Here is a 27,254-nt window from a genome sequence, read left to right as displayed (position 1 = left end):
CCACCACGCCCGACTGTGATGTTTGTGTCGTATAGATCACTGTGCGCCACATTTTATTAGACTATATTTTATTTTCAGACCATAGGGTAGCGGCAGATTGTCGACAGACCTGCCCTCTATTTTAAACGACTTCCCAACCAATGTTTTGAGAGTTTTAAAGTTTTGTGAACTGTCTAACATTTTTCCCAAGATTTTAGGCAGATTGTCTTAATACGTTGACAAGGTGACCGGCTCAACATTAGAAAAACTTTATTCTTTACAAACTGTCTATCGTCCACGTTTCACTTACGTACAACGCTACACTCCACCCTTAATACTTTCATATAATACTTACTAACACTTAAAATTATAGTCAGAAGAGATTATCTTGCAATTGGCAGTCTGCGTTTTATATCCTCTGTAATTCTGCCTTCGTCAGTTGTTTTGCTCCCATAATAAACCGACATACTATTTTTCGTGTCTCATTTCCTAATCCAATTCCCCCGGCATAGCATGACTGAATCAGATTCCACTATGTTACTCTTGTTTTACTTTGTTGATGTTCATGTTATGACCTGTTTTCAAGACGCTACCCATTCGGTTAAACTGCTCTTCAGTGCACTTCGCGCTCTCTTACAGAATTACAGTGTCATCAGCAAAGCTAAAAGTTGTTATGGTTTCTTCCCGAACGTTAATTCCCTTTACAAGTTTCTCCTCGGTTTCCTTCACAGTTTGCTCAATGTGCCGATTGAACAATATCTGTGACTGGAGTATTATTCAAATGAAAATTATATATATGAAGATGATATATATACGTATATAGTTAAGGCTCACCGGCCATTTGACCATCTTCTTCTGCACGGATGCACAAACAGTGCCCGAACTCTTACAGGAATCGGCAGTAAAGCCGAGTATGATGGGCAGGGGCACTATGAATATAGTGCGGGTCAATAAGTTGCGAGTGTGGGTCTCACGGGAGGCGGGCCAGAGATAAGTCCCTGCAGTAGCGCTATCCTCTGTGTCCTCGGTGGCTCAGATGGATAGAGCGTCTGCCATGTAAGCAGGAGATCCCGGGTTCGAGTCCCGCTTGGGGCACACATTTTCAATTGTCTCCGTTGATTGATATCAACCCCTGTATGCAGCTAAGGGTATTCATTTCATTGTTATTTCAAACGAAAATTGTCTTTATCGTATTCCCTAAATGGATATCCAGTATTTTTTATAATTCTTAATTTTTTACAGCATTGCAACTACGTACCGAAACTACCACCAGTTCAATCCGACCACAGTGCCCAGAAAATTTGTATTGATATTTTTCTCCATTCGCACACAAGTAGAATGAGAATAACTCCTTACATTACCCCCAAAACAGCTACATCGCTTTTATACGAAGGATGACAGAAATTTCTGTGCTTAAGAAAGGAAAAAATAAGACATGACAGGTTCTTTTCCCAGATTAGTGAGTTTGTACAAACTTTTTCCATTCCCAAAGATAGAAAATTGTCTAATTATTCAAATATTGTGTGTTTGGACTTCCACCCCATTTAATGTGAATCTACCGATCGCTTTTCTTTTGGAGCAAAAAGTGAATTTTGGGTGCCAAAACTGGCTAATTCGTTGCAATTAGAAGCACTTCGAAGCGAATATCACAAAGTTTGGCGGCAACGGTACGAGACGTAGACGTTTAGTCTGGGTCGTACCCCTCACTTTCTCTTGGAGCTGAGCGTATTACTACCCACCTACGGTTGCGGTTGTGGGGTTACACTCTTAATTTTTTCATTGATACACTTGTATCGTTGTTTGTCTGTTTTTCTTTTTCTGTGACGCGTAATGATAAATTCATGTTTTACCTACTGTTATTAAAGGTAAGAGAAACGCCCGTATCTTTGTTTAAAGGAAGATTGTTCATTCGAATGACGAATGCACCTGTAGAGCAGAAGACTCTGTTGTACCCAAAACCTTGAGTAATTTGTGGTAGGTACTGCTCGTCGCCGGCTGGGGTAGCCGAGCGTTTCTAGGCGCTACAGTCTGGAACCACGCGACCGCTACGATCGCAGGTTCAAATCCTGCCTCCGGCATGGATGTGTGTGATGCCCCTAGGTTAGTTAGGTTTAAGTAGTTCTAAGTTCTAGGGGACTGATGACCTCAGCATCTAAGTCCCATGGTGCTCACAGCCATTTGAACCATTTGAACTGCTCGTCTCAGCTTTCACCCAGAGGTCACCGACTATCGGACTATGAACTTTTGCCATATTATCTTACATTGTCCCGGTTATTAGTCGTTCTGAAATATCATCATTGTCCAGAAATCATGACAACACTTGAACTGAGTAACGCCCTTCTTAACCTTTAAAAACGTAGGGGAATAATCATTTTCTCTTATGATCTGTGGGATTAAACCTTATAGAAACGCAACTCTAATCCAGGATTGTTTTTTCATGTCGGTCTCACAATTGACTGATTTCAGGAATTTAATTCTCTTAAACTTCAGAACTGACCTTCTAAAAATACCTACTTTCCAAAGATCATAGTATTTTCATGAGATTCGTGCCATTTTTGTGTTGGGCCAACAACGTTTGGAACGTCTCTTGTACATAACACCACTGACAAAAAGACTCTAAATCCAAAAAGAAGAGAAATAAGACAAGCCCGATGCTCGTCCAGGAAGCAACGTTGCCTTCTTCTCAATGGCATGTGACCGACGCTCGCAGTCGTCGCTGAACTGTGTCGTCGTCTCTCCCTCGAGGGGACGTAAGTGGCCATCCGTGTAGGGTGTCGCAGGTGCGCAATTAAAGCACAATTGCCAGTGTGGCTGGGCTGTTAATAACGGTGCCGCAGCGCAGCCCAGCTCCCTCAGGTCCCGGCTCTTCTGGGCCACTCCTTCCGAGTGCTTCCACGCGGTGCCTCTTTCTGTTCCACATTTCACACGCACTTTACGTTTTCCGCGGCGGATCTCACTCCCTGTTAAGAACATTGTCCCGCAGTTCGCAGTGTCTTGGGGACCGTCATGAATCGCAGTGACTTAAGTGTGATTAATATCTTTGAATAAAAGTGTCATTTCTGTTTGTCTCATTGTGTCTTTCAGTTAACTTCTGTACTATACCGTAGCAGTTCCTTCTGTGTATGTCTCAAGTTTTATCGGGCTTGCCGGAACACAACATGCTAAAGTCGTTTTCCGTCTTAAGTGTAAATTGAACAAAAAGTAATCGAAAAATAATAAAAAATTGTATTTTTTATGATAATAAGCTAATAAAAAATTCCGAGGACACTTTACATTCAGACTGAAAGAAACGAAAACGTAAGAAGTTAATAATTATTTTATACCTAAAGGGACATTAACTACAGAAGACAACAGACGAAGAATTGAAATCGGAGAAAGAGTTGCAAGTTAAAGTGCATTCAGTGAATGAAGATAACTAATAGTGAACAAGTTGTTTCGTATAGAAAAGAAAATTTGTCAAGACGATCGTATAGAGCGTGCTTCAGATTTGCTATGAAAGCTGGGCACTTCTGAAACCATCCAGAAAGCGCTTAGAAGCGGCGGGAATGTGGCTTTGGAGACGGATAACGAGGTGCATCTGGACAGAAAGAAAACCCATTAAGTATGTTTGGAAAGAGATCAGTGATCACAAAAACTTAATAGCAATTATCCATGACAGGAAAACATAACTTTTTGGACATAAATAAGTTTTTAACAGGTGCGTCGAAAGGAAACAAAATTCTGAGAGAAAACAAAGAGGAGGCCAAGAAAGGAAATACTCGAAGATCACAGAGAGCCAAATTGATCAAGAAATGAAGAGAACAGCGCAAAATAGGGAAGGATGGTTGCAGCGACAAAGTTAGCTTTTCGAATAAGAAGTTGGCGACAAATTATATTTTTAAACTAAATCTTTGACCATTAATGCGTAACGATGGTTACGAAATGTTTGTTTGAGTGGCGCAAATTTTTTACGTGATGTTAGAATTTTTACAATTTCAGAATAATTTCCAACACTATATTAGCTAATAAGCGCTGTTATTCTGTTATTTTTGTACGTATCAAACTATGAAACATTTTCATTACATGATAAATGTAATAAGAGTCAATTAGATTTGGTGGTCATAAAATACATCTTTCATATATTTTGCAGATGCAGGAACGGAAATGCAGTCAGGCATAGTAGCTCAAACTTGGATATGAATAAACAACCTTAATCACCATAGAAATTGCATTGCACACAAACTTGTCTTTCCTAGAGACCCACATTTTATCAGCTTTCAAACAGAATACCCAACTATCGCGGTGGCATTTGTTTGCATGGACGGTGGGGCAACCAGTGGACACTGTAACGCATTGTGTTAATAGTGTCTGTGTTCAGCGAGTTTTTAAGGTTGCCTTTTTATTCCCGTACATCTGTATTAGTAGCAGTCCGTCTTCAGGCCACGAGTGGCCTACCGGGACCATCCGACCGCCGTGTCATCCTCAGTGGAGGTATATCTGCACTAGTGCAGGAGCAAAACTACATCGTACGGACTTCTTGTCAGATCTCTAGAGCTGAGTCTTTACAGGTTGCGGTCTGAGCCGCCTCATTGACACAGTTACGTTTGACTTTACTAAATATGCAACCAAATAGAATAGTTCATGTTAATTACTCTGCCTTGTAACCGTTAAAATGTTGTTATAGACGCCCATATGTCTTTCCCAGAGTTCTTTATGACCTCGATTTGCTGTAACCTTCTGCAATGTATATTACTGTTGTTTATGCATCCATCTATACGTTAATATCCACAAGCTTTGTGTTCGTCGTGTGCTCCCTGCTAAAACGTTGTGCTCTCGAGACAGAGATGCTGTGTTGCTGTAACGTAAAGTATTGACCTGTTCTACTCCTGCTTGCAGATAATCCATTAGTTCCTAGGATTTAACCGACAAGGCGATGAAAATGAAATGTCGTGTGACGAGGGCCTTCCGTCGGGTAGACCGTTCGCCTGGTGCAAGTCTTTCGATTTGACGCCACTTCGGCGACTTGCGCGTCGATGGGGATGAAATGATGATGATTAGGACAACACAACACCCAGTCCCTGAGCGGAGAAAATCTCCGACCCAGCCGGGAATCGAACCCGGGCCCTTTGGATTGACAGTCTGTTGCGCTGACCACTCAGCTACCGGGGGCGGGCAACGAACAAGGCGATGGTAAGCATCAAAACACTTGATTGGGACGACGCTGTTTGTAATGCTTCTTTCGGACGCACGCTCGGCGCTTTTTAAGAACATTGGCAATGTGTGCCTTCACGGAGTTTCGCCACATCATTTCCATTCTATACAAACTTACGCATAACACTAACACGTCTTTATTAGGTTGCTTTTTTGTGTCTGTCTGTTCGGTACATTTTTGCAACTGATTTTGAACTAACTTTCCCATCAGCAAGACACTTCAAATTTTAAACATAGCTCATACTCAGAACTGATGTCAGTGCAATATCAACTCGCTTTTTTGTTGGTATGTTTGTTAGGAAGCTACTGGCATCATTGTAGCTATGGGGACGGGTCATGAGTCACTCTTGGATACCTTAGTCGGCACGGGTATTGTCTACGAAAGGCGAGATTCTGGGTACGAATCCCGGTTCACAACCAAATTCTAATCTGACAGGAAATTTCAAAACCGTGCACTCTCCACCTTGTCCTAAAAGATTCATTCTGCCAGTAACCGTTTCATGAGAAGCACCACAAGGACAGCTGAGCTTAGATTTCCCCACCAGCAGCCGAGACGTTGTCGTAGTCACACGACCGCGTTCTAATGAACCTTGTGAAATGTTTAGAATACAGCTCTGAACATTGGCACTTTATTTGTTTATCAGTACCTGTGCCCTCGTGTCCCCCTCCCCCGCCCACCCGTCAAAATTGTTATGATGGAGCTTGTTTCACATCAGTAGTCCAACCGCCAACCCTCCAGTAGATCGCTTCCGTCCTATGTATCATTAGTGCTGTGCACGATAAAGGCAGTTACAGATAAGTGAACGGTGGTTTGTATTTGGACGGTACCCTTTGCATGTGTTGTAGTTCGGCATTACGAACACCACTAGCGGGATACCAGTTACGGGAGCTGATCTTGAGCTGTTATTTGCAGTGTCTCTCTGAGGATGGTCGTTAATGTCTGTAGTGGTCGTAGGAGATGTGATAGACGAATGAGGAAATACCTAACATTCCTGGATTTAAAAAAAAGGCTTTCGTTGTTTGTTTAACCGCGACAGTTTTTCATATTGATTTTTATGCAGGAAATGGCTTCGTCTTTTTGTTGTCCACACCGGATAACGGCGGGACATGTTCTCGTGTGCTAAAAATACGACTCTCGAGACCGTTCATCTCCGACAAGATTGCGTCTGTGAGAACTTGGAGTGCTATTGGCAACACAAGCTTTCCACCATGATCGGGTCTGGAAGAAATGTTTCTTCGGGGATGTACTCGTAGAGGATGCTGTTGACCGACAGGAGCATAGCGGCCTGTGGCTTTCCCGTTGTTTATCAGTCAACATTTAGGGTCCATAGTTCTGTGTTCTCTAAATGGCAGGGACCATTGCTAATCGATGTGCTTTCGGTGATGTGCCGCAAAGAATAATTAGAGTATATATAAAGCTATTACTGGTTATCACGGCCGCTTATTAGATTTTGTGCTAGCGTGGCGCCTGAACATCACTCAGTTTCACGCGGTAATTAATGACTTTTAGTCCCGCATGTAGTTTATCTTGGATAACGCTTTCACGACGTCCTCTGCACTTGTTGTAGCTATTACTGAGTAGGTTTCTTGTTTGTATTTAAATATACAGCGTTACTACAAGTTAATGGACGATTTCGTAATGCTTTATTATCAAGAACATACTATAGCGTGTTTACAAAACAGTATTGCTACAGGTTTCTCTTCTTTCAAACACATTATTTTTAAATTAAAATACACAGCTACACAACAACTGTTGTAATGTCATGTACTAGGCTTTAATTGTCCAAAATGGCCATCGTCCGCCGCACTTTATCGTCGACAACGAATTAGAACTGGGCGACATACCAATTATATCGTTTATAATCGAATGGTGTCACAGGCCTAATGAACTATATCTCTCAGATTCTATGGTGTTTGTGATGATTCGGCGTACACTGTGCTGTGTAAAGTGTCCCAAAGATAAAAGGATGCACAGGCTACATCCAGAGATGGATATGGGTACTAGGCAACACTTCTCCTTCTTTTTATCCGTTTAGTAGGGAATGTGCGAGTGAGAGAAATGCACATATCGACTTGAAAGTGAGATGGTGCCCCATCCTGTTGGAAGTAACAATTTTCAGCAGTAAAAATGTAGATAAGACCGGGCGTGATAATATGCAACATTTGAAGTGACCTGTGACAGTCTGTACAGAGAAGTACTGCCCGATCAATCCTCTGGAAGACTGTCCACATCACAGTGATACTTCTGGTAGATTAATATGTTTCTCTTCCGTTGTGTGGTTCTCGTTAGCGCAGTAAGCGCAACTACGACGTGTTACTGTTCCGTTGAGTTTACACTTAAAACCGGTCATTTGTCGGGATCATCCTCGCTGAGACCACGGAGGTGCCTCGCAAAATTCTATGAACAGTTGCTTTGCTAATCTCTTGTCTCACGAGAATATTGCCTCACAGACATACTTGGGGATTGTGGGAAAACGTTGACCACCACAGCACTAGTAGATTCAACTGTCCAACCTGTAAGAGTATCACTATACTCTGCTTCCCAGTAACTTTGTTATCCATTTCCGTTGTTCAAATCATAATTGTACCTTCTCAGTGCTTGGTGACACGTTTCGCCAGTTCTGGCAACGTCATTGGAAGTAGAGTGATGCAAATTGTGTTTACTGAAATCTCGCAGGTAGAGGTCGTATGCTGCAGATACTCTGTGATTTGGGGGCTATGTGCAGAAGTTATCGTCAGCAGGCGGTGTGCGCCCAGATATCGATGTGGTATGGGGTAGATTTAGGTACTCCTGGACGCGGGCCCCAATATTGCGTTTTCCGTAATGAGATGCGGTATTAACCTTTATTCCCTGTCCAAGTACACGCGCCCCGTTAGCGTTCTCTCAATGAAACATCACGAAAAAGATGTTTACTTTGGGCTGTCCGTTCGGACTCAGGAAAAGCGCAAGATTACTTGCATGCCCATGTGAGAATATTGTGGATTTTCCAGGTAATTTAAATGTTACTTCATTTCTGGTTCATTTTAGCGAAGCTTCATTATCTTTATTTATACAGTTTATACAATTCTCACAAACTGCCTCCCTGAATTACGGGATCGTTTGTTTACCAGTTACAGTCCGTGAGGAATCCTCGCTGTCGTTTGGTTAGAATCTTCATTGCCATTGATGTTGGTTGACTGCAATTGTGAACTGATTTTCTGCATTGATTCCTGCGTGGAAAACTTTCGCACAAGTTGTCGACTATGCCTTTATTTGCAGTCGGCCTCTTTATTTCATGAGAGTGGATTTTCTGTACTATAAGTGTTCATATCGTCTTTTGATTGTCGGAGAAAGAGCAAATGTCTAAAATAACATCTAGGGGCTCTTCAGACTTCAAAAGCACCCTCTGTTACATGTTTTCGAGCACACATCAATTGATCGATTGCTAGCGCCGCCATGTTCTCCTTTACTTTTTAAAACTTCCCGCGTTGAGATGGTTAGACAACCACATACTGTTGTTGATTATCCGTGAAAACAGAGTGTTATGAAATCGTTAAACTATTTATTGGAAGTCCAATATCATGTAGAAATTCATTTAGTGTTAAACCGACTTAGCTTGATGAGAGCATTGAAACTGTGCTTGGTAACATGAGCCGCAAACTTCACACCACTCACATTCCTCTACATTTATGAGCAACAGATTAGAGATGGCTGCTGTGTTGGAGAGAGAATGCTCCTATAGCCACAGAGAATTGCAAGTAGCTGGGTGACGTCAGACCATCTACTGGCCGTCAGCTTGACAGAGGAGCGCGGGATGGGCTAGAGGCGCGATTTCAGTGCATTTGGTCGCGGCGAGACAGTGGTATCTGGTGTGTGGATACTCTTATATCCGGGGCTTCAAGCATTGGTCTTTTCACGTGCCACCGTATCAAGGTCGTACCGTGAGGATTTCGGTTCAGTAAATAGTGCTGCTGACAGAGTCAACTGCCGTGAACAACAAAATGATAACGCAAGGCTGTAACTGATGCTGACAGCAGACCACACCGCAACTCAGTGCCGGACAACAACAGCCAGTTAGCAACTGTACAGTCCAGAACATACCTTCTTGCTAAGCAGTACAGAAGCCACCGCCCCACACGCGTACAGCTACACACCGCACGCCACAGGACACAGGACACGGAGATTGTCATGGGCGCACCGTCATAAGACGCTCACAGCATGGGAAAATGTAGTCTAGAAGAATCTCGTACGCGTTAGTAAAAGCCAATGGCTGGCCTCAATATGACGGAAACCACGTAAACCTTCTCGCCAACAGGCAACGCCCAGGAGATGATGGAGGTAGTTCAGTTGTGGGGACCTCACACATTTGCCATCGTCTCACGATACGGGAACCTACTCTCCGATCGTGTGTATGTGTTTGTCCGCCTACACCAGACATCAGACTAGCTGCACTTTCAGCAAAACAAAGGACTGCGCCATTCCAGTGGCGGGCGGAACAAGTCATCTGTAAGAATATGAGATTTGTGGGTCCGGTTTAATGCATACATGTTGCACAAACTAGTTACGTCATCAGTGAGCTTTCGTTAAAAAAGAAAAAAAAACCACATGAAATGTTAAGTGAAATAAGTTTTATTTGAATATTTTTCAAAAATCATGATATGCGTAACAGCTGAAAATCAGTTTACTAAAGGCAAACAGTTACAGTCGAACAACAGGCCTTTCTCAGGTATCCATATGTAGAGGTCCGCGCGGATAAGAAAAGTGCAATCTGCATCTGCACCGCATCCGCAAGGTCCTAATCCGTAACCGCATCCGCATATATTTAAGTTTTGAATGAGTAATGAGTAGTAATAGGCAGCAGTACTTAGAATTATGGTATGTAATGACATAGTTATTGTTAGGGTGCCATTTCTGTGACAACTTAACTACTTTTGACTTCTTAAATCACAGGAAATGCTCTATACCTACTCTAAGGCAGGTCATTCCAAACAGAAAGCATTGGCGCTCCGGAGCACACACAGTAGCGGCTTGGATCTAGTGAGATTGGAAACGCTATTTAAAAAAATAAAATTCAGTGTAATAGTGTTAAGTGATGAAAATACGTGTATAGAAACAATTATATTTCGCTGCTCTTGTGCCAAGGCAGCTGAAAATGACGATGATGAAATTTGGCGGAACTTCAGGAACTTTCACGTCTCTCCTGGTATTTAAATAAGTAATTATGCTACTTTGTCCAGCCTCATGTTTTAGCAAATTTGAAGTTTCACTTTTGCGTCCAGTGTAGGAATATACTTTTTCACATGCAAAACAAGCCACTATATCTTTCATCTTTTCGTTGCCATCAAATATGTATCCGAATTTTTTTCCATATTGGCGATATCAATTTTTTTCCTTCGCTAATTTAAATTCACCTTACACGAAATTGTATCCATCGATATGGTGTTCATTTGAAGAAAGAACTCTCACTGATATTTGCTACGATGCACGTTGTCACGCGGTCACTACAAAGCGCTAACTGAAGGCAGCGGAAAATTGCAACGGGCACCTGTCTGGCAGACAGTGGGCAGGTTTCCCACCCAGAGAGCACTGCACAGGCCACACAGAAGACACGGTCGCGGAAACGGATTAGGTGCAGGTCTCTTGGGTACAGCTATGTTGGTCGTAGCCAGGGATTGAGGACTACAAACATCCGCTCTACCCGAGCCCTGCAAGATTCCAAGAATGTCAACGGACTTGAAGTTTTCAACTAACATTGCAACATACGTACTGGGCAGATGCCTTGCTCATTATCCGCAGATGACCCGCGGATATCCGCGCCGGTCGCGATTTTATCCGCCTAGTAACAAATATCGCTGATATCCGCATCCGCGCAGACCTCTACCCATATTGAATGAAAAAGACTATAATTAGAAATCGTTAAACTATACAACATTCTTCACATAATACGAGGGAGTGCCGAAAAGTTATGTTTCGGGTCTTTTATTCTGTTCTCATTATCGGTTGAGGTATTACATGACGTATACAGGGTGTTACAAAAAGGTACGGCCAAACTTTCAGGAAACATTCCTCACATATAAAGAAAGAAAATATGTTACGTGGACATATGTCCGGAAACGCTTACTTAGAGCTCATTTTATTATGTATCTTCAAATCACATTAATCATGGAATGGAAACACACAGCAACAGAACGTACCAGCATTTCAAACACTTTGTTACAGGAAATGTTCAAAATGCCCCCGTTAGCGAGGATACATGCATCCACCCTCCGTCGCATGGAATCCCTGATGGGCTGATGCAGCCCTGGAGAATGACGTATTGTATCACAGCCGTCCACAATACGAGCAAGAAGAGTCTCTACATTTGGTACCAGGGTTGCGTAGACAAGAGCTTTCAAATGCCCCCATAAATGAAAGTCAAGAGGGTTGAGGTCAGGAGGGCGTGGAGGCCATGGAATTGGTCCGCCTCTACCAATCCATCGGTCAACGAATCTGTTGTTGAGAAGCGCACGAACACTTGGACTGAAATGTGCAGGAGCTCCATCGCGCATGAACCACTTGTAAAGGCACATGTTCTAGCAGCACAGGTAGAGTATCCCGTGTGAAATCATGATAACGTGCTCCATTGAGCGTAGGTGGAAGAAACTAAAATGAGCTCTAACATGGAAATTAAGCGTTTCCGGACACATGTCCACATAACATATTTTCTTTCCTTGTGTGTGAGGAATGTTTCCTGAAAGTTTGGCCGTACCTTTTTGTAACACCCTGTATATATTGCTCGGTAGACTTTCTCGCTTCGCTGACGCAAGTTGCAACTCTCTGCCGCTAGAGGGCTCCGAATTGTAGAGTGTAACATGGCGATGTGTAAAGTAACTACACTCCTGGAAATTGAAATAAGAACATCGTGAATTCATTGTCCCAGGAAGGGGAAACTTTATTGACACATTCCTGGGGTCAGATACATCACATGATCACACTGACAGAACCACAGGCACATAGACACAGGCAACAGAGCATGCACAATGTCGGCACTAGTACAGTGTATATCCACCTTTCGCAGCAATGCAGGCTGCTATTCTCCCATGGAGACGATCGTAGAGATGCTGGATGTTGTCCTGTGGAACGGCTTGCCATGCCATTTCCACCTGGCGCCTCAGTTGGACCAGCGTTCGTGCTGGACGTGCAGACCGCGTGAGACGACGCTTCATCCAGTCCCAAACATGCTCAATGGGGGACAGATCCGGAGATCTTGCTGGCCAGGGTAGTTGACTTACACCTTCTAGAGCACGTTGGGTGGCACGGGATACTTGCGGACGTGCATTGTCCTGTTGGAAGAGCAAGTTTCCTTGCCGGTATAGGAATGGTAGAACGATGGGTTCGATGCCGGTTTGGATGTACCGTGCACTATTCAGTGCCACCTCGACGATCACCAGAGGTGTACGGCCAGTGTAGGAGATCGCTCCCCACACCATGATGCCGGGTGTTGGCCCTGTGTGCCTCGGTCGTATGCAGTCCTGATTGTGGCGTTCACCTGCACGGCGCCAAACACGCATACGACGATCATTGGCACCAAGGCAGAAGCGACTCTCATCGCTGAAGACGACACGTCTCCATTCGTCCCTCCATTCACGCCTGTCGCGACACCACTGGAGGTGGGCTGCACGATGTTGGGGCGTGAGCGGAAGACGGCCTAACGGTGTGCGGGACCGTAGCCCAGCTTCATGGAGACGGTTGCGAATGGTTCTCGCCGATACCCCAGGAGCAACAGTGTCCCTGATTTGCTGGGAAGTGGCGGTGGGGTCCCCTACGGCACTGCGTAGGATCCAACGGTCTTGGCGTGCATCCGTGCTTTGCTACGGTCCGGTCCCAGGTCGACGGGCACGTGTACCTTCCGCCGACCACTGGCGACAACATCGATGTACTGTGGAGACCTCACGCCCCACGTGTTGAGCAATTCGACGGTACGTCCACCCGGCCTCCCGCATGCCCACTATACGCCCTTGCTCAAAGTCCGTCAACTGCACATACGGTTCACGTCCACGCTGTCGCGGCATGCTACCAGTGTTAAAGACTGCGATGGAGCTCCGTATGCCACGGCAAACTGGCTGACACTGACGGCGGCGGTGCACAAATGCTGCGCAGCTAGCGCCATTCGACGGCCAACACCGCGGTTCCTGGTGTGTCCGCTGTGCCGTGCGTGTGATCATTGCTTGTACAGCCCTCTCGCAGTGTCCGGAGCAAGTATGGTGGGTCTGACACACCGGTGTCAATGTGTTCTTTTTTCCATTTCCAGGAGTGTATATGGGTGCGTGAGACACAGCGGTCTGTAATTCAGTTTGTAACCCCTGAAGAGTTCGTCCACACATGAAATACCTTCTCCATCAGCATGAAAATGCCTGATCACTCAAGAACAGTGTCAAAGAGTGTAGAATTCATTCCAAAGATCTTCTCTATTGATTACTTACTAAGTATGCGAAGTGTTATGTTCGGTGCCAGTGGAGCGCTCACATTATTTATAAACACTTAACACGTGGTTACTGCTCCGTTATTACCAGTTAAAACCTGCTCCGCACCGAAGTGTACGCCAAGCATAATAATGTGTTCATTTTAAATGTTGACGAATGTCACAAATTAAATCGACACATTTTATGTTCTCTTAAGCCTCAAATAAGCAGCTCACCACTGTCGTAAATTTGAAATTCCGGAATATGAACGTTAATTAATGTCTACACTAAATTGCAGTAGGAATAATGCCCGTTGTACGGATGACATGCTGTTTGAAGGTACTCATCACACGAAGTTGTGATATTACATGAATGAAAGAGGAAAATATGCTGTTTTGAAACACAGAACACAACAGTACGCAACTAGTTACAACGACATTTAAAATGAACGTAATGTCACCGTGCAGCTTTCTATTTCATGTGTTTTTCGAATAGAATCCTAATGGTAATGGCGAAATTACCGCCGAAGCTAGTTTAACAGATTGTTTCTTCAAGTCTCGTCCATAAATAACGTATTATTTTTTCTGCACATATTCCTCAGTCAGAAGTAGATTTTTTGTAGTAACAAAGCTGTTCACAGTCCACAAGACACCTCAACCGCCGGTGTGGTATGTGTGAGACAACTACATCAGTCGCCTGTGAAGTTAATATACAGCAATAATTCCCACGTAGAAACTGTGTGGAGTAAATTAGTGAGCTTCCTGTTGTGCTGCAGACCCCGAATCTTGTTCCATTAAAAAACAATGATTCTCAAAGTATTCCTCCAGAGGAAATGTTTTGGAGACCCTGATCAGGGATACAGCTTGTTCCAACCTGTAAGCTAGAACAGATTGCGTCCATGTACTTCTCAAACACACAACCCTCGGATACAGTGAGAAATGAATATTTATTAACTGGACTGTTAATAAATGTAACAGGTACTTTGTAGACTTTAGAGCACGACTCATACTTCAGCTTTTCGTAATAATGGAGGTTTTCTTTGCCCCAAATATAAACTTTGCGATTACATTACTTGAATGAACCGAGCACTCATTTGAGAAGAACCTTTCTTTATGCTACAGGAGAGCCAAGAACACCTCAAGACTCAAGTAGCAAGCGCCATCATTTTAAGACAAGAAGTTCGCCAGATCTTTTCCGAGATATCACTTTGGGAGATCCTGGCACAAATTCCCTCTCTGCTGGTCCTCTAATGTGCTCTCTGCTTACTTAATGCAAAAAAGTTCTGAAATTTTTGTGTTCGTGTTTAGTGCTGAATTTGGACACGAAGTCCCGCTGCACATCCTTTATGTTCCTTCTCGTCTTTCGCCGTTAGTGCACACGCCGTCCATTGTGCTACGAGGATCATATCAGCAATTTATAATGAAACTGAGAAACCACTCCAGAGAGTGCTTCAGTACATTACACGCATAATCAAGTGCATATCGATACAACAAACTTAGTAGAAAACGACACCAACCCAGAAAGGAGCCTCACTCTCTCCTAGGTGGCGGTAGGAGCTGCCCGGGCTGGCATATGTGCCAGTCAGGCGGTCGTTAATCCGGCTTGCAGATTCGGTTCTGCTCCGGCTCACCTTCCTGCATCGGAAGCCAGCGATTGGCTCATCGCGTTAGCCGAGCGCAGGGCCCTCTGACTGCTGATGCGACACAGCAATAATGCTTGCATGTAAAACGACTAGGCACGCAACCGGTACCGTTGGCTTCCTAACGAATTCTTCGTACCAAAGACGGCATGCGCATGCATCTCCTCGTGTGGAGATAAGGACAAGGCAGGCGATGTCTAAATATCAATTCGTACTTTGGACTCAGCGGAAAAGAAAAACATTTCAGCAATTTCATAGCACTCATTTTCATCAGATCGCTACGTGATCTTGACAATTCGAAATCGTTGGACAGCGTTTGTACTGTGAGGAAGAAATATTAAGAGTTCAGCGGTCAAACTTCCTCATGTAAATTTCTTTTTGTAGCATTGATAGCACGATGCTATTTTGTTCAGCCAAGAACTTGTTTAAATTTTACCTGTCTTTTTGTGTTTGGTTTATGATAACAATCTTTCCGCAAATTTCTGGCGTGTTTTGATGCAGTGATATTATAAGCATCACCTGGTGTACCTTTCCAATACTCGAATCTAGTCGTCCTCTGTAGACAACATACCGACTACGTAGTCTATCATTTTACATTACTGGTAACTGTACTCTGATTCAGTACGCCGCTGTCCGACGTTAAGGCCTTGCATTCTTAATTTGACGTTTCGGATCTGTTAACTATTTCTTTTACGTGGACGGACATTTGTTTTCACGTCGCTTGGCCTTTATCTGCCTGTGCTGGATTTTATATTTTGAGTCTCTAAAGCTCTATTGTAATATTTTATTAGTTTCCAGAGTGCACACTTACAGCTTGTATGACAACGTCTTCAACTGGAGATAGCTTTAGTGTTCCACTTTTAACTTCCTACTATGCCTCCTCCCTCTACCTACTGATCTCCGTACACTGTAAGTGCCTGCTGGGATGCCGTGACGCTGTGCCCATTATTAATACCAGTTGTGAACTAAAAATGCCCTTCACATTTCGAATGGCCGAAAAAATTCAGTACTACCAGAGGAGCAAACTTCGTTTGCGACTTCTACACAACGACCGTTGCTAGACATCTCAACCATATACATTTCCATAATATTGTTAGTTACCACAGCTATTGGAATAGTAGAGTTTGTAACCGACACTTTCCATCTGTCGTGGTTAAGTTTCTTATCCCCAGCTGAATTCCTCAGTGAGGATAGAATTTCTGTTCACAAATTACAAAAATTATTGGCTTTTGCTATTAACATTTGAATAAGCTAGATTTTTTCGTAGTTTCGTATTCATGATGCTGTTATTGATGAAAGCTGTTTGTGGCATTACGCCACCTTATATTCCAAATTTCGCAATATTCTGAAAATGCCTATTTTGGTTCTCATGAACGGAAAATTGGTTGGAAAACCAGCAGTGTCGACATGAGTGAAGTATTTATGATGGTGCTTGGTATGCCATGAGATAAGGACTATCCATCCTTCTTGCATTTTATGTCCTCAGTCCACTGTTGCATATCTGCATGGCCTGTCAAAAAAAGTGAGCCACGTAGTAGGGAAGTAGGAAAGGAAATGAAACTTAATGGGTTGAGAGGGCATGTGATGTTCTTTCAGAGAATACAAATTCTAGTTAAATTCACAAAGAACTCGGCAGCACGGGCCGACTTATCAGTATGACGGTACACTCCCTCTGGCTTATATGCAAGTTCTGATTTGTTAGGGAAGGGTAGAGCCGTTGAATCCCCTCCGGAGGCAAGCTGAGCCGCAACAGTCGTAACTGGTCTTCAATGTTCTCTATACAAAGCACTGGAAACGAAGTTGGCGACCGAGCTACTCCCTCACCTGTTCTATAAGAGACAAATATGGGGAGCTTGCTGGCTACGGGAGTACCTCAGCATCGCGCAGACAGTTCATAGCGACACGTGTCATATGTGGACGAGCATTGTCGTGTTGAAAAATGGCACCAAGATACTGTCAGATGAGAAATAACGCGCGAGAACGCAAGATCTCCATGACATATCGTTGTGCCGTTGGAATTCGCTCCGTGACCTGATCAAACCCAATGGCTCCCTACAGCTGGCCATCAGGAAGACGTTGGAAGAAAGGCACCTCTCACCAATTACCTGCTATGCGTGCCGACCATTGTTACCGGGGTAGTACAGACCCCAGTTCATCCCTTAATACAGCGCGACACTATTCATCAGCAGTTCTTGCTTCCTGATCACTACACCACTCCAAACGCATTTTTTTGTTTTTTGTTTTTTTGTTTTGGTATTAACGGAAGCCTAGCCATGGGAAGGTAATTGCCGAGTTCGGCTGCTGCGAGGCTCTGACCAATGGTACAGTATGACGTATGTTGTCGGAGGGAGTCCATAACTTGTTTTGGATGGCAGGCGCAGATGTGCCGGGGTTACGATGTGCGTGGTGCACAATACGGCCATCCTACCTGTGGTGTTCACACGTGGTCGTCCACAACCTTGACGAAGAGTATGCCTGCTCTGACGTTCCCTCGCAGTCCAGTATCGGGCCAATCTCTCATACGAATGCCACACGAATGTGTAAACTTCACGATTCAATCAGCCGGCCAAATGGAGACCCACAATGAAGCCCCGGTCAAGCGCCGAAAACGCTGCCTCATACGAGTAGGCGGGATCTCTGTGTCCTTCACCACTGTCGCTCCTACTAGGCCTAGTACCATTAAACACGAACGTGTACGACGTTACATTGATATCCGAGCAGTTCTTCTAGGCGCATTTTTTAATTTAATTGTGTGTTTATTTATTTTTTTCCTTCTTTGGGCGGTGTATAATTTTCATCTTTCGTATGTGAAAGTTGTTCAAAAAAATGTTCAAATGTTTGTGAAATCTTATGGGACTTTGCTAAGGTCATCAGGCTCTAAGCTTACACACTACTTAACCTGAAGTATCCTAAGGACAAACACACGCACCCATGCCCGATGGAGGACTCGAACCTTCGCCGGGACCAGCCGCACAGTCCAATTCTGCAGCGCCTCAGATCGCTCGGTCAATCCCGCGCGGCTGTGAAAGTTGCAAAACCAGTAAAGGCAACAAAAATCTTCATTTGGCGGCAACATTTCGTGCCAAAAACAACACGTTTTTCTTGTCTATCCGTTGCCAAGCTTCTTTTATTAGATCTCTAGGCAATGCATTAATACTGCACAGCTCGACCACAGTAAAGAAATATCGTATATTGTGTAGTAGTTTTTTTTAACAGCGATGCTGCAACAAAAGAACAGTACACGAAAATATTTATAATACGACATTCTTAGTCACGCTGACGACACTTGGCAGAATTGCCCTGCCATGGCCGTACTTACAGTAACAAAGAACAAAGAGCTATAGCCAAAACGGGTTTTATGGAGAAATGTCACTTAGTTTCATTCATCGTAAATCACTCTATCAAAAGCGACAACAGCTGTCTCCATATAGAGCAGATAGTTGTTAGGGTTTTTTCGTGAGGAATCTGAAGGGGCTGTGAATATGAGGACGATTGCACAAATGTGTAGTGACTCACACTCAACTTCACACTCCTGAGAAGATAGATCCAACAGAACGTTGGAAAGTGGCACAGTTAATCTAACAGTTGCAACAGTTTTCATTTATTTCAACTAGAACTGTCCTCATATCAAGGAAAAGGTATTCACACTGCAAGTTGCATGATACGAATACCATTTACAGATGTTTGGGACATTTTCCACTAGTTATTCAGGAACTCTGTACATATCTTGGATCTTTTCCTTCACTGTGTGTGGCAGGTCTCGAATAGCCTGAGGTAGCGGCATCCTCGACCGTTTTCCTACTTATGCTGAACTGAATTCCAGTCCGGCTGCAAGCAGGCCACTTCATTTGGACCATATCACGACATCATGACTAATAATTCGAACATATCCCTCCACTATTTCGACGCAACAGCGCTCGCTTGTAACCTGCTCTGTCGCAAAGATACGAAGCCCTATTGTTTACTCGTATACGACACTCTCTTAACCGATGTGTCCATGACCACAGTGACTATCACGTCCCAGCGTATTTTGTGCGTGGCTACGTGTTCCTCGAGCTGTATTGAGCCGCTTGTGTCCAGAAACACTTATTACATTAAACCAGGATTTATACGAGAACGTCACCATTGCCCACAGCCGTTGGTCCGAATGGCGTTTCCAGTATAACTCTGCAATCTATACGGCCGTAAGGGGGGGTTGGGACAACGCATCACGTGGAGTTATCTGAGCATAGACTTGACTATGCAGTCGTCGCGGAACGACTGTGTGTAAAACGTGACTATGAGAAGCACTAAAGGGTCCACTTCGCCTTTTAGGATGCTTTAGGTCCTCCGCCTATTACTAACATGCTAGATGGGGTAGTGGTTCGCACACTGGAGTAGAGTGCAGGAGGACAGTAATTCAGATACTCGTCCGGCCAAGGTTTTCGGCTCTTTCTTTAAATCACGTAAGACAACTGCGAGGATTCCTTCTAAGTTCATACAGCCGATATTCTTTCCCAATACCAGTTTGTGTTCCGCCTCTAATGACCTCTACGCCGACGGGACGGTAAACTCTAATCTTCCTTCCGCCTGCTGGTACTCATGGATTTCTTTAGACAGCGCACAGGTATAGCTGTTTCTTTGCTCACAACAGACTTCAGTCACGAGATCGCAGTTTTGCCTGTGTCATGACATTCACAACCGTGGTGCCGCTTTGATCGGTCTCACGACAAACAACTGCCCTTACACTATCACATGAACTCGGGGGATATCTTGTAGCTCAGTGAGTAGATTATGTACAGTATGTAGTGATATAGCACTACAACCTGTTGCTTTTGCCTTCGACAATATCCTTGGATCGCGGTCTATACGCTGACTGCAATAAATTTTATTAATTTATTGTCGTTTAGTATAAATACTATGTAGCCAGCACCGTATTAAACAAGGGAACCCTTGTAATAATTCTGTGTAAGTACAAATGCAAACACAGCACATAATAGCTAATAGCATAATATAATAAGAAGAAATTAAGTCTCATATGTCATTTATGACGAAAAAGTTAATAGCAGTACTGATACCTAGATGTTTTGAAGAAATATACAGCATTATCTATTGATGCGCTGGCTTGTGTAAGATAAAAATAATGATAATGTTAGTTGTGGTATTATCCACTGGTAGTTCTCGAAAATGGTTCAAATGGCTCTGAGCATATGGGACTTAACTTCTGAGGTCATCAGTCCCCTAGAACTTGGAACTACTTAAACCTAACTAACCTAAGGACTACACACACATCCATGCCCGAGGCAGGATTCGAACCTGTTAGCAGTCGCGCGGTTCCGGACTGAAGCGCCTAGAGCCGCTCGGTCGCTGTTTCCGGCCTGATAGTTCTCGGTTTTGTACGGACAAACGGTTATATGTGCGAGTTGCAATCTCTTAAAAGACTGTGATGATTCTACGAATTCTTGCATTGTGTATTGTTGGGATAACGGTAACATTAACGGCGAATCCGATATTTCAATTTGCTTAATCACTTGCAGAAAGATACTTGCTAATCGAGATGCCACTCATTCGGAAATCAATCTCTGATGTTGAATCGCTCGAACAAGTTGTGGAGTTTCGACACATATTTTTCTGTAGATGTGATTGGGGATGTTATTATCGCTGGCGCATATCTATTGTAACCGCGACCTTCAGGGTGTGTGAGTGGCGGTGGAGGGATCGGTTTGCAGATTATTTTGTAGGTGACCCCTCTGCCGTCATATTTCTCTTCGTACTCCTCTTCTCATGCGTTATATGCTGTGGCTTTAATTTGGGAAATGCGTAAGTGCTGTGTCTTTTGCGAGGAGGTCCATGTTTTCATTCTTTGCTGCAATGTGTCCAAATAAAGTTCACCGAAGTTTCATACTGCTGTGTCTACAAGAGATAGTCGCCGAGAGCCGAGATTCAATAGAGCCGTTGCGTGTGCAGCTGAAATACAGCGACGGTGACTGACCTGTGCCAGAAACTTCATGCAGATATGTCGCAGAAAGCGAGAATCGATAAAGAAATGTCGTTATTCCTCAGCAAGTTTTTTTTTTCTTTTTGTGTTATTATTTCAGTTCCTTAAGAGGAGTGATGGACTGGCAACGGATAAAACCGCTCTTCAGTCGAAGGTTTATATATGTTTAACAACATTTTAACTGTACGGGGTGTTCGGAAATTTTCTTACAAACTTCTAGGACTTGTAGAGGAGTGAATAGATAATATTTTGAATTGGGACCCATGCCCGGAAAGTACAGTTTCCACGCTACAACCATTTGAAAACCTGTTGGGTTCAAATAGTTCTGGGCACTATTGGAGGTCATCAGTCCCCTAGAACTTAGAACTACTTAAATCTAACTAACCTAAGGACATCGCACACATACATGCCCGAGGTAGGATTCGAACCTGCGACCGTAGCGGTCGCGCGGTTCCAGACTGGAACGCCTAGAACCGCTCGGCCACTCCGGCCGGCAAACCTGTTGGGAACGCGATCACTTTTATAAGCAATTGATTAGGCGTGACTCACTATACCAGTTGTTTCATAATTCCATTCCTTACTGGTCAAAGGAATTGCTCGTGTTCCCGTTGACGGGTTCTCTTCGACGTGATGCAACTCTTCCAATTCGGCTGTGCGGCGTTCCTTGGACCATCACAGTCACGCCTGTTGACGGTGAAGGTACCCTTTCTCGCAGCCGCTGCGTAATTGCGGCGAAAAGAGTATGCGATGGAGTCGAACGTTGTGGCGAACGATCTCCATAAAGGCGACGAGCAGCTCTTCCATTACCGTGAGCTTCGCCATTCAGAAGGATCATATTGGTATATTGTGCAGTCGTCTACACAGCCATGTTGCACTATTCACTGACACGTGAATGAGGCTCAAAGAATGTCAGAGAGATAGGATAGACGTTCAGTGACATCGGCCGATCCGATGTAACCACTCCCTGTCATGGCTACCGTGTTGCATACCTCCTTAGCAAACATGTTTTCAAACAGTACTTTTCAGGACATGGGAGCCTATTCAAAATATTGTGCGCTCACTTCCTTCTACAAGTCTTAGAAGTTTGTAACGGAAATTTCCGAACACCTTATAAAAAGTTGATGAAGTAAATGTGTAGCGTTGTTGACAAGGGCGGGAAGAAAGGCTGTATCTCGAGACGGGCTTCACCGTTAGGTGGCGACAGCTGGTTGGATTCGGATCGGAGAGGATGGATAAGGCGTGGAGGTTACATCGGAGATGGGATGAATATGTAGTGATGCAGCAGGGTGCCTGGATTGGTGATAAGTGAGTGGGCTAACAGGTGTTTGAGACTGTGTTTCCTGATTAGTGTATTGGGTCCGAAGGTGCTCCAAGAGTAGAAGAAAGTGAGAAAATAGATGAACTGCGAGTTGGGGAAGGAAGGAGGATGCGGAAGACGAAGTGGAATGCATGCCTTCCCAGAATTTAAAGAAATTAGCAGAGGCAGAGATCCAGCAACATTGGCGGAAGTTAGAATGGCTCAGATGAGGGATTTATAGGTGAGGATGATAATAGAACTATGTAGATTCCAGATGCTGCCAGTTAGTAGTTTTAATCAGTTTCGGGATTTGTTTTGGTTGGTATGAAGGTGTGCAATCAGTGTTACTTTTCTGTCGAAGGTAGCCCTCAATACTCAATTGTGTTAGTGAGCGAAATTAGTTGGCTATGGATGGAGAGGTGGAAATCTGAACGACAGAATCGCCGAGCGTTGGACCAAAGATGGTATCTTGATATTTCATTGGATTTACCTGTAGTTAGCACGTATTACACCACTCGATCAAGAGTGACGTTGGAGGGAGGCATGGGAGAGTTGGAGGGTGTGATGAGTAACTATATATGCGGGTTTGTCAGCTTGTTGCATGAGAAGATGGAGAGGGGTGGAGGTTTTGGAATGTCTGCAGAGTACAAAATGTACAGGAGGACGTCAAGACAGCTCACCATCTACATCTACCTACATCTACATACATACTCCACAATCCACCATACGGTGCGTGGCGGAGGGTACGTCGATTAAATATTTGGGCGTAACATAGCAGAGCGATATGAAGTGGGACAAGCATGTAATGGCAGTTGTGGGGAAGGCGCATAGTCGTCTTCGGTTCATTGGTAGAATTCTGGGAAGATGTGGTTCATCTGTAAAGGAGATCGCGCATAAAACACTAATACGACCTATTCTTGAGTACTGCTCGAGCGTTTGGGATCCCTATCAGGTCGGATTGAGGGAGGACACAAAAGCAATTCAGAGGCGGGCTGCTAGATTTGTTACGGGTAGGTTTGATCACTGCGCGAGTGTTATGGAAAGGCTTCAGGAACTCGGGTGGGAGTCTCTGGAGGAAAGGAGGCGTTCTTTTCCTGAATCGCTACTGAGGAAATTTAGAGAACCAGCAATTGAGGCTGACTGCATTACAATTTTACTGCCGCCAACTTATATTTCGCGGAAAGACCCCAAAGATAAGATAAGAGAGATTAGGGCTCGTACGGAGGCATATAGGCAGTCATTTTTCCCTTGTTCTGTTTGGGACTGGAACAGGGCCATAGGATGAAAAATTCGGCGGGTGGCATGGATAATAGTGAGGCGGCGGAAAAGAAAGCTATAAGGTTACCTGAGAGTTCGTAGGCTTGTAGCTTGAAGAGCAATGCAATAACCGGCCGGAGTGGCCGTGCGGTTCTAGGCGCTACAATCTGGAACCGTACGACCGCTACGGTCGCAGGTTCGAATCCTGCCACGGGCATGGATGTGTGTGATGTTCTTAGGTTGGTTAGGTTTAATTAGTTCTAAGTTCTAGGCGACTAATGACCTCAGAAGTTAAGTCGCATAGTGCTCAGAGCCATTTGAACCAAGCCAGCAATGCAATAACCAATCAAAATCTTTGGATTTCAATCTATATCCGGATCCCGCTCCAGCTACTGCCGGCTCTGGGTGCTGACGAGTCCTCTGCATTTGGCTCGGTGCTTCCACCACTTTTCTTCCTACACTTGCTGCCAGGTCACACCTCTCTTTGCCACATATATTCTCACTCCAATTTTCCACCGTGTTCTTAGGCGCCCTCTAGATCTTTTCCCATCCATCTTTAGTTCTTCCATAATTTTGGAGAGTCTCTGCCTATGCATTCCCTTAACATCCCCATACCATGTTAATCTCTTTTTTTTCAATTTCTCTCTCATACTTTCTTGTTTAAGGTCCTTTCCAATCTCTACATTCCTCCTTGGATTTCGAGAATATGGCTTTATATATATATATATATATATATATATATATATATATATATATATATATATTATTTTTTTTTTGTCAGATTAGATGGGTGAGGTGAAGGAAAGTGTCATCGATGGAACGCGGCAAGTTTCAAATCGTGTAGCTTTTAGTGTAGCAGTAAAAGTAAAAGAGATATAAAAAACTGAATCGATTTGTAGTTAATTGATTGTGTTGCTGTTGTTGTTGTTTTTTGTTGAATTACTGCGTTTACCGCGTGCGTCTTGTTGCCGTTCTACTGCAGGGAGAATCACTGCGAGATTGAGCGCCGTCGGCGGAACAAGATGACAGCGTACATCACGGAGCTATCGGACATGGTGCCCACGTGCTCGGCGCTGGCGCGCAAGCCCGACAAGCTCACCATCCTGCGCATGGCCGTCGCCCACATGAAGGCGCTGCGCGGTAAGTACTCGCTCTGCCCTGCCCAGCCGCGCTCACCACTCTGGCCCCTGAAGCGGACCAGGCTGCTGCTTAAGCCGCCTTCACACGGGAAGTGGTAGTCAGCGTACGGAGCGCTGCCGTGGTCCCCACCACGCTGCTGCACGCTCACTAGTGCATACGGTACGTGTACCGCGACGTGACGACCAATGCGACCGCTGCGCGCTCTAGCGGCCACAGGCAATGCACGCGAGCTACACACATGTTCTTGAAGTGGAGAAGCGGAAAGTAGTTTTTCATTTTCTAAAAGACACGCGGTAGAGCCATTGCGCGACATTCTTTATTGTGGTTATTTGTAATTTTATCTATATTCAGGAACTGTTCTACTTTAAATCCGTATGTCTATACATATAATTCTCTCCATATTGAAGCAGCGCTGATGCTTTTTATGTACTTAAAACTAGAAGTAACCCGTATTTGACATACGAAGCGTTCTTCCATTTCGTCGGTATACGTTCGATTGCGCGTTCGGAATACATGAAATGCTTTGTATTGCACAATAGTTCAGGGAGATTCCACAACGTCCGTTTTCCACTCTCTGACGTCAGATACTCGTCACGTTTCCCGCTGACATTCGAATTCACAGCCCGTGTGAGGTTGGCTTTAGACGATGAATCAGCGACTACCAGTGCCCGCTGACGTTTAACATCCACACAAGCCACCAAGTGGGTTGTGGAACACAAATTCCGTTATTAAGCTGCCAACTAGCAATGTTTTTACATAGACATATATAATCTGCAAACCACTGAACTACTTAGCAGAGGGCGCTGGCATCGCATCACATGTTAGGTTTTCCATTATTCCATTCGGTGTTTGGGGCACGGGAATAGTGACTGCATAAACTACTTCTGTGCGCATTGTAGTTAGTTCCTGCTGATAGTCGAGCACCCGAAGCTACGTCGTAGTCGGGGGTCACGGTATATAACTCAGTACCAATTTCACTCATATTGCGTTAGACAGTGACAGCTGGCAATTGACTACTATTGTCAGGCAAAGCAACGAACCAGTTGTCACAGGAACTGCTCGACAATCAGTTATTGTGATGTCACCGATTCGCTGTAGCAGGTGCTGAAGTCTGGCAGTCATGCTGCGACTGTCATTTAATACCGTGCACATCATATCCTTTTTCGGTTACAAGGTCAAAGAAAAGTTTTGACGATAACATTGAGGAGCAACTATTAGTGTGTGTAGCTATCATGTTATGTATACTTAGTAATATAATAATTTCAGATATGTACTTGCCAAGGATAATGTTTTGGAGAGTTTAGAAAGCACTGTTAGAACTTATCAGCATAACGATAATTTCCCCTTCCAACAGAAAAGTTAGTGCCATATTGCAATCCGTGTTGTAAACTCGCGTGCGTCTTCCTTTCACAAAGGCTAATACCAGATTGAGCTCTGTTGCTGCTATATTGAGCAGTTTCAACGAAATACGAAGGCAATAAACTGTCGGCAGCTACAGCTGCGCAACGTTCAGCATAGTACCTCAATATGCCACTGACTGTCTGCTTTTGATATCTGATAACTAATACTGATACATCAGTTCACGAAATTTATCGAAATTTAATTGAGAAACACACTTTCTCAGTGTAATGCATAAAACTTCTCTCTGTGTATAAATTGAAGTTCCTGCTCGCGTCTGTTTGTATGTAGGGACTGATTTTAGGAACTACTGTATGTTGATCCAGCATCAACATGCCCGTCATGCAGGGCAGCCTATGTTGCCTGGGCCACGAAAAAACACGTTTTTGCCTGTATCTCAGCTCCTGTATGAGCTGGGAGTCTATAAACCCCACAGTGCTGCTGCTCATGGGGGCTGCTGTGTCAGTTCCAAATGTAGTTGAAATCGATCTAGGGGTTTGGGAAGAGATCCCATACATACACACATACACTCTGTTGATATGCATGTACCAGATGAAAGTAGAATAGCGGTATTGGAGTGTAGTCGAATTAAGTTACAAGATGCAGAGGGAACCACGTTAGGAAATGAGACTCTAGAAGTTGTAAATGTATTTTACCATTTGACCAGGAAAGCAACTCGTGATTGCCAAAATACAGAGGACATAAAATGCAAACTGCAAAATTAAGGAAAGCGTTTTGAGAAGAAGAAATTTTGTAATGTCAAATATAAATTAAAGTGCTAGGAAGTCCTACCTCAAGGTGTTTGTCTGGAGTGCGGTCTTGTAAAAAATTGTGAAATGTAGATGATAAACAGTTGAGACAATAAGAGAATTCAAGCTTCTGAAGTGTGAAGTGTGGTGTTACAAAAGAAAGCTGAAGATTGGATGGGTAGATCAGATAAGTAATGAAGGGATACA

General features: G+C 44.0%; 1 protein-coding gene across 6 annotated transcripts in view; it reads left to right on the top strand.

Annotated features, from left to right (window-relative positions):
• The window catches only part of LOC126273196 (aryl hydrocarbon receptor nuclear translocator homolog), a 477,342-nt gene that overhangs the window by 290,457 nt on the left and 159,631 nt on the right, over positions 1 to 27,254 (top strand). For 3 of the 6 annotated variants that reach the window (XM_049976728.1, XM_049976727.1, XM_049976724.1), the window contains one exon: positions 24,743 to 24,900. In XM_049976728.1, coding sequence (XP_049832685.1) covers positions 24,743 to 24,900 — 158 coding nt within the window. Of the gene's footprint in view, positions 1 to 24,739; positions 24,901 to 27,254 lie in introns of all 6 variants that reach the window. The other 3 variants (XM_049976726.1, XM_049976725.1, XM_049976723.1) reach the window with 1 other exon arrangement.

Source organism: Schistocerca gregaria, chromosome 5, assembly GCF_023897955.1.
Source record: "Schistocerca gregaria isolate iqSchGreg1 chromosome 5, iqSchGreg1.2, whole genome shotgun sequence".
Taxonomy (NCBI): Eukaryota; Metazoa; Arthropoda; class Insecta; order Orthoptera; family Acrididae; genus Schistocerca; species Schistocerca gregaria.
The sequence above is the reverse complement of the archived record's forward strand: the minus strand, read 5'-3'. Positions and strand labels throughout refer to the sequence as shown.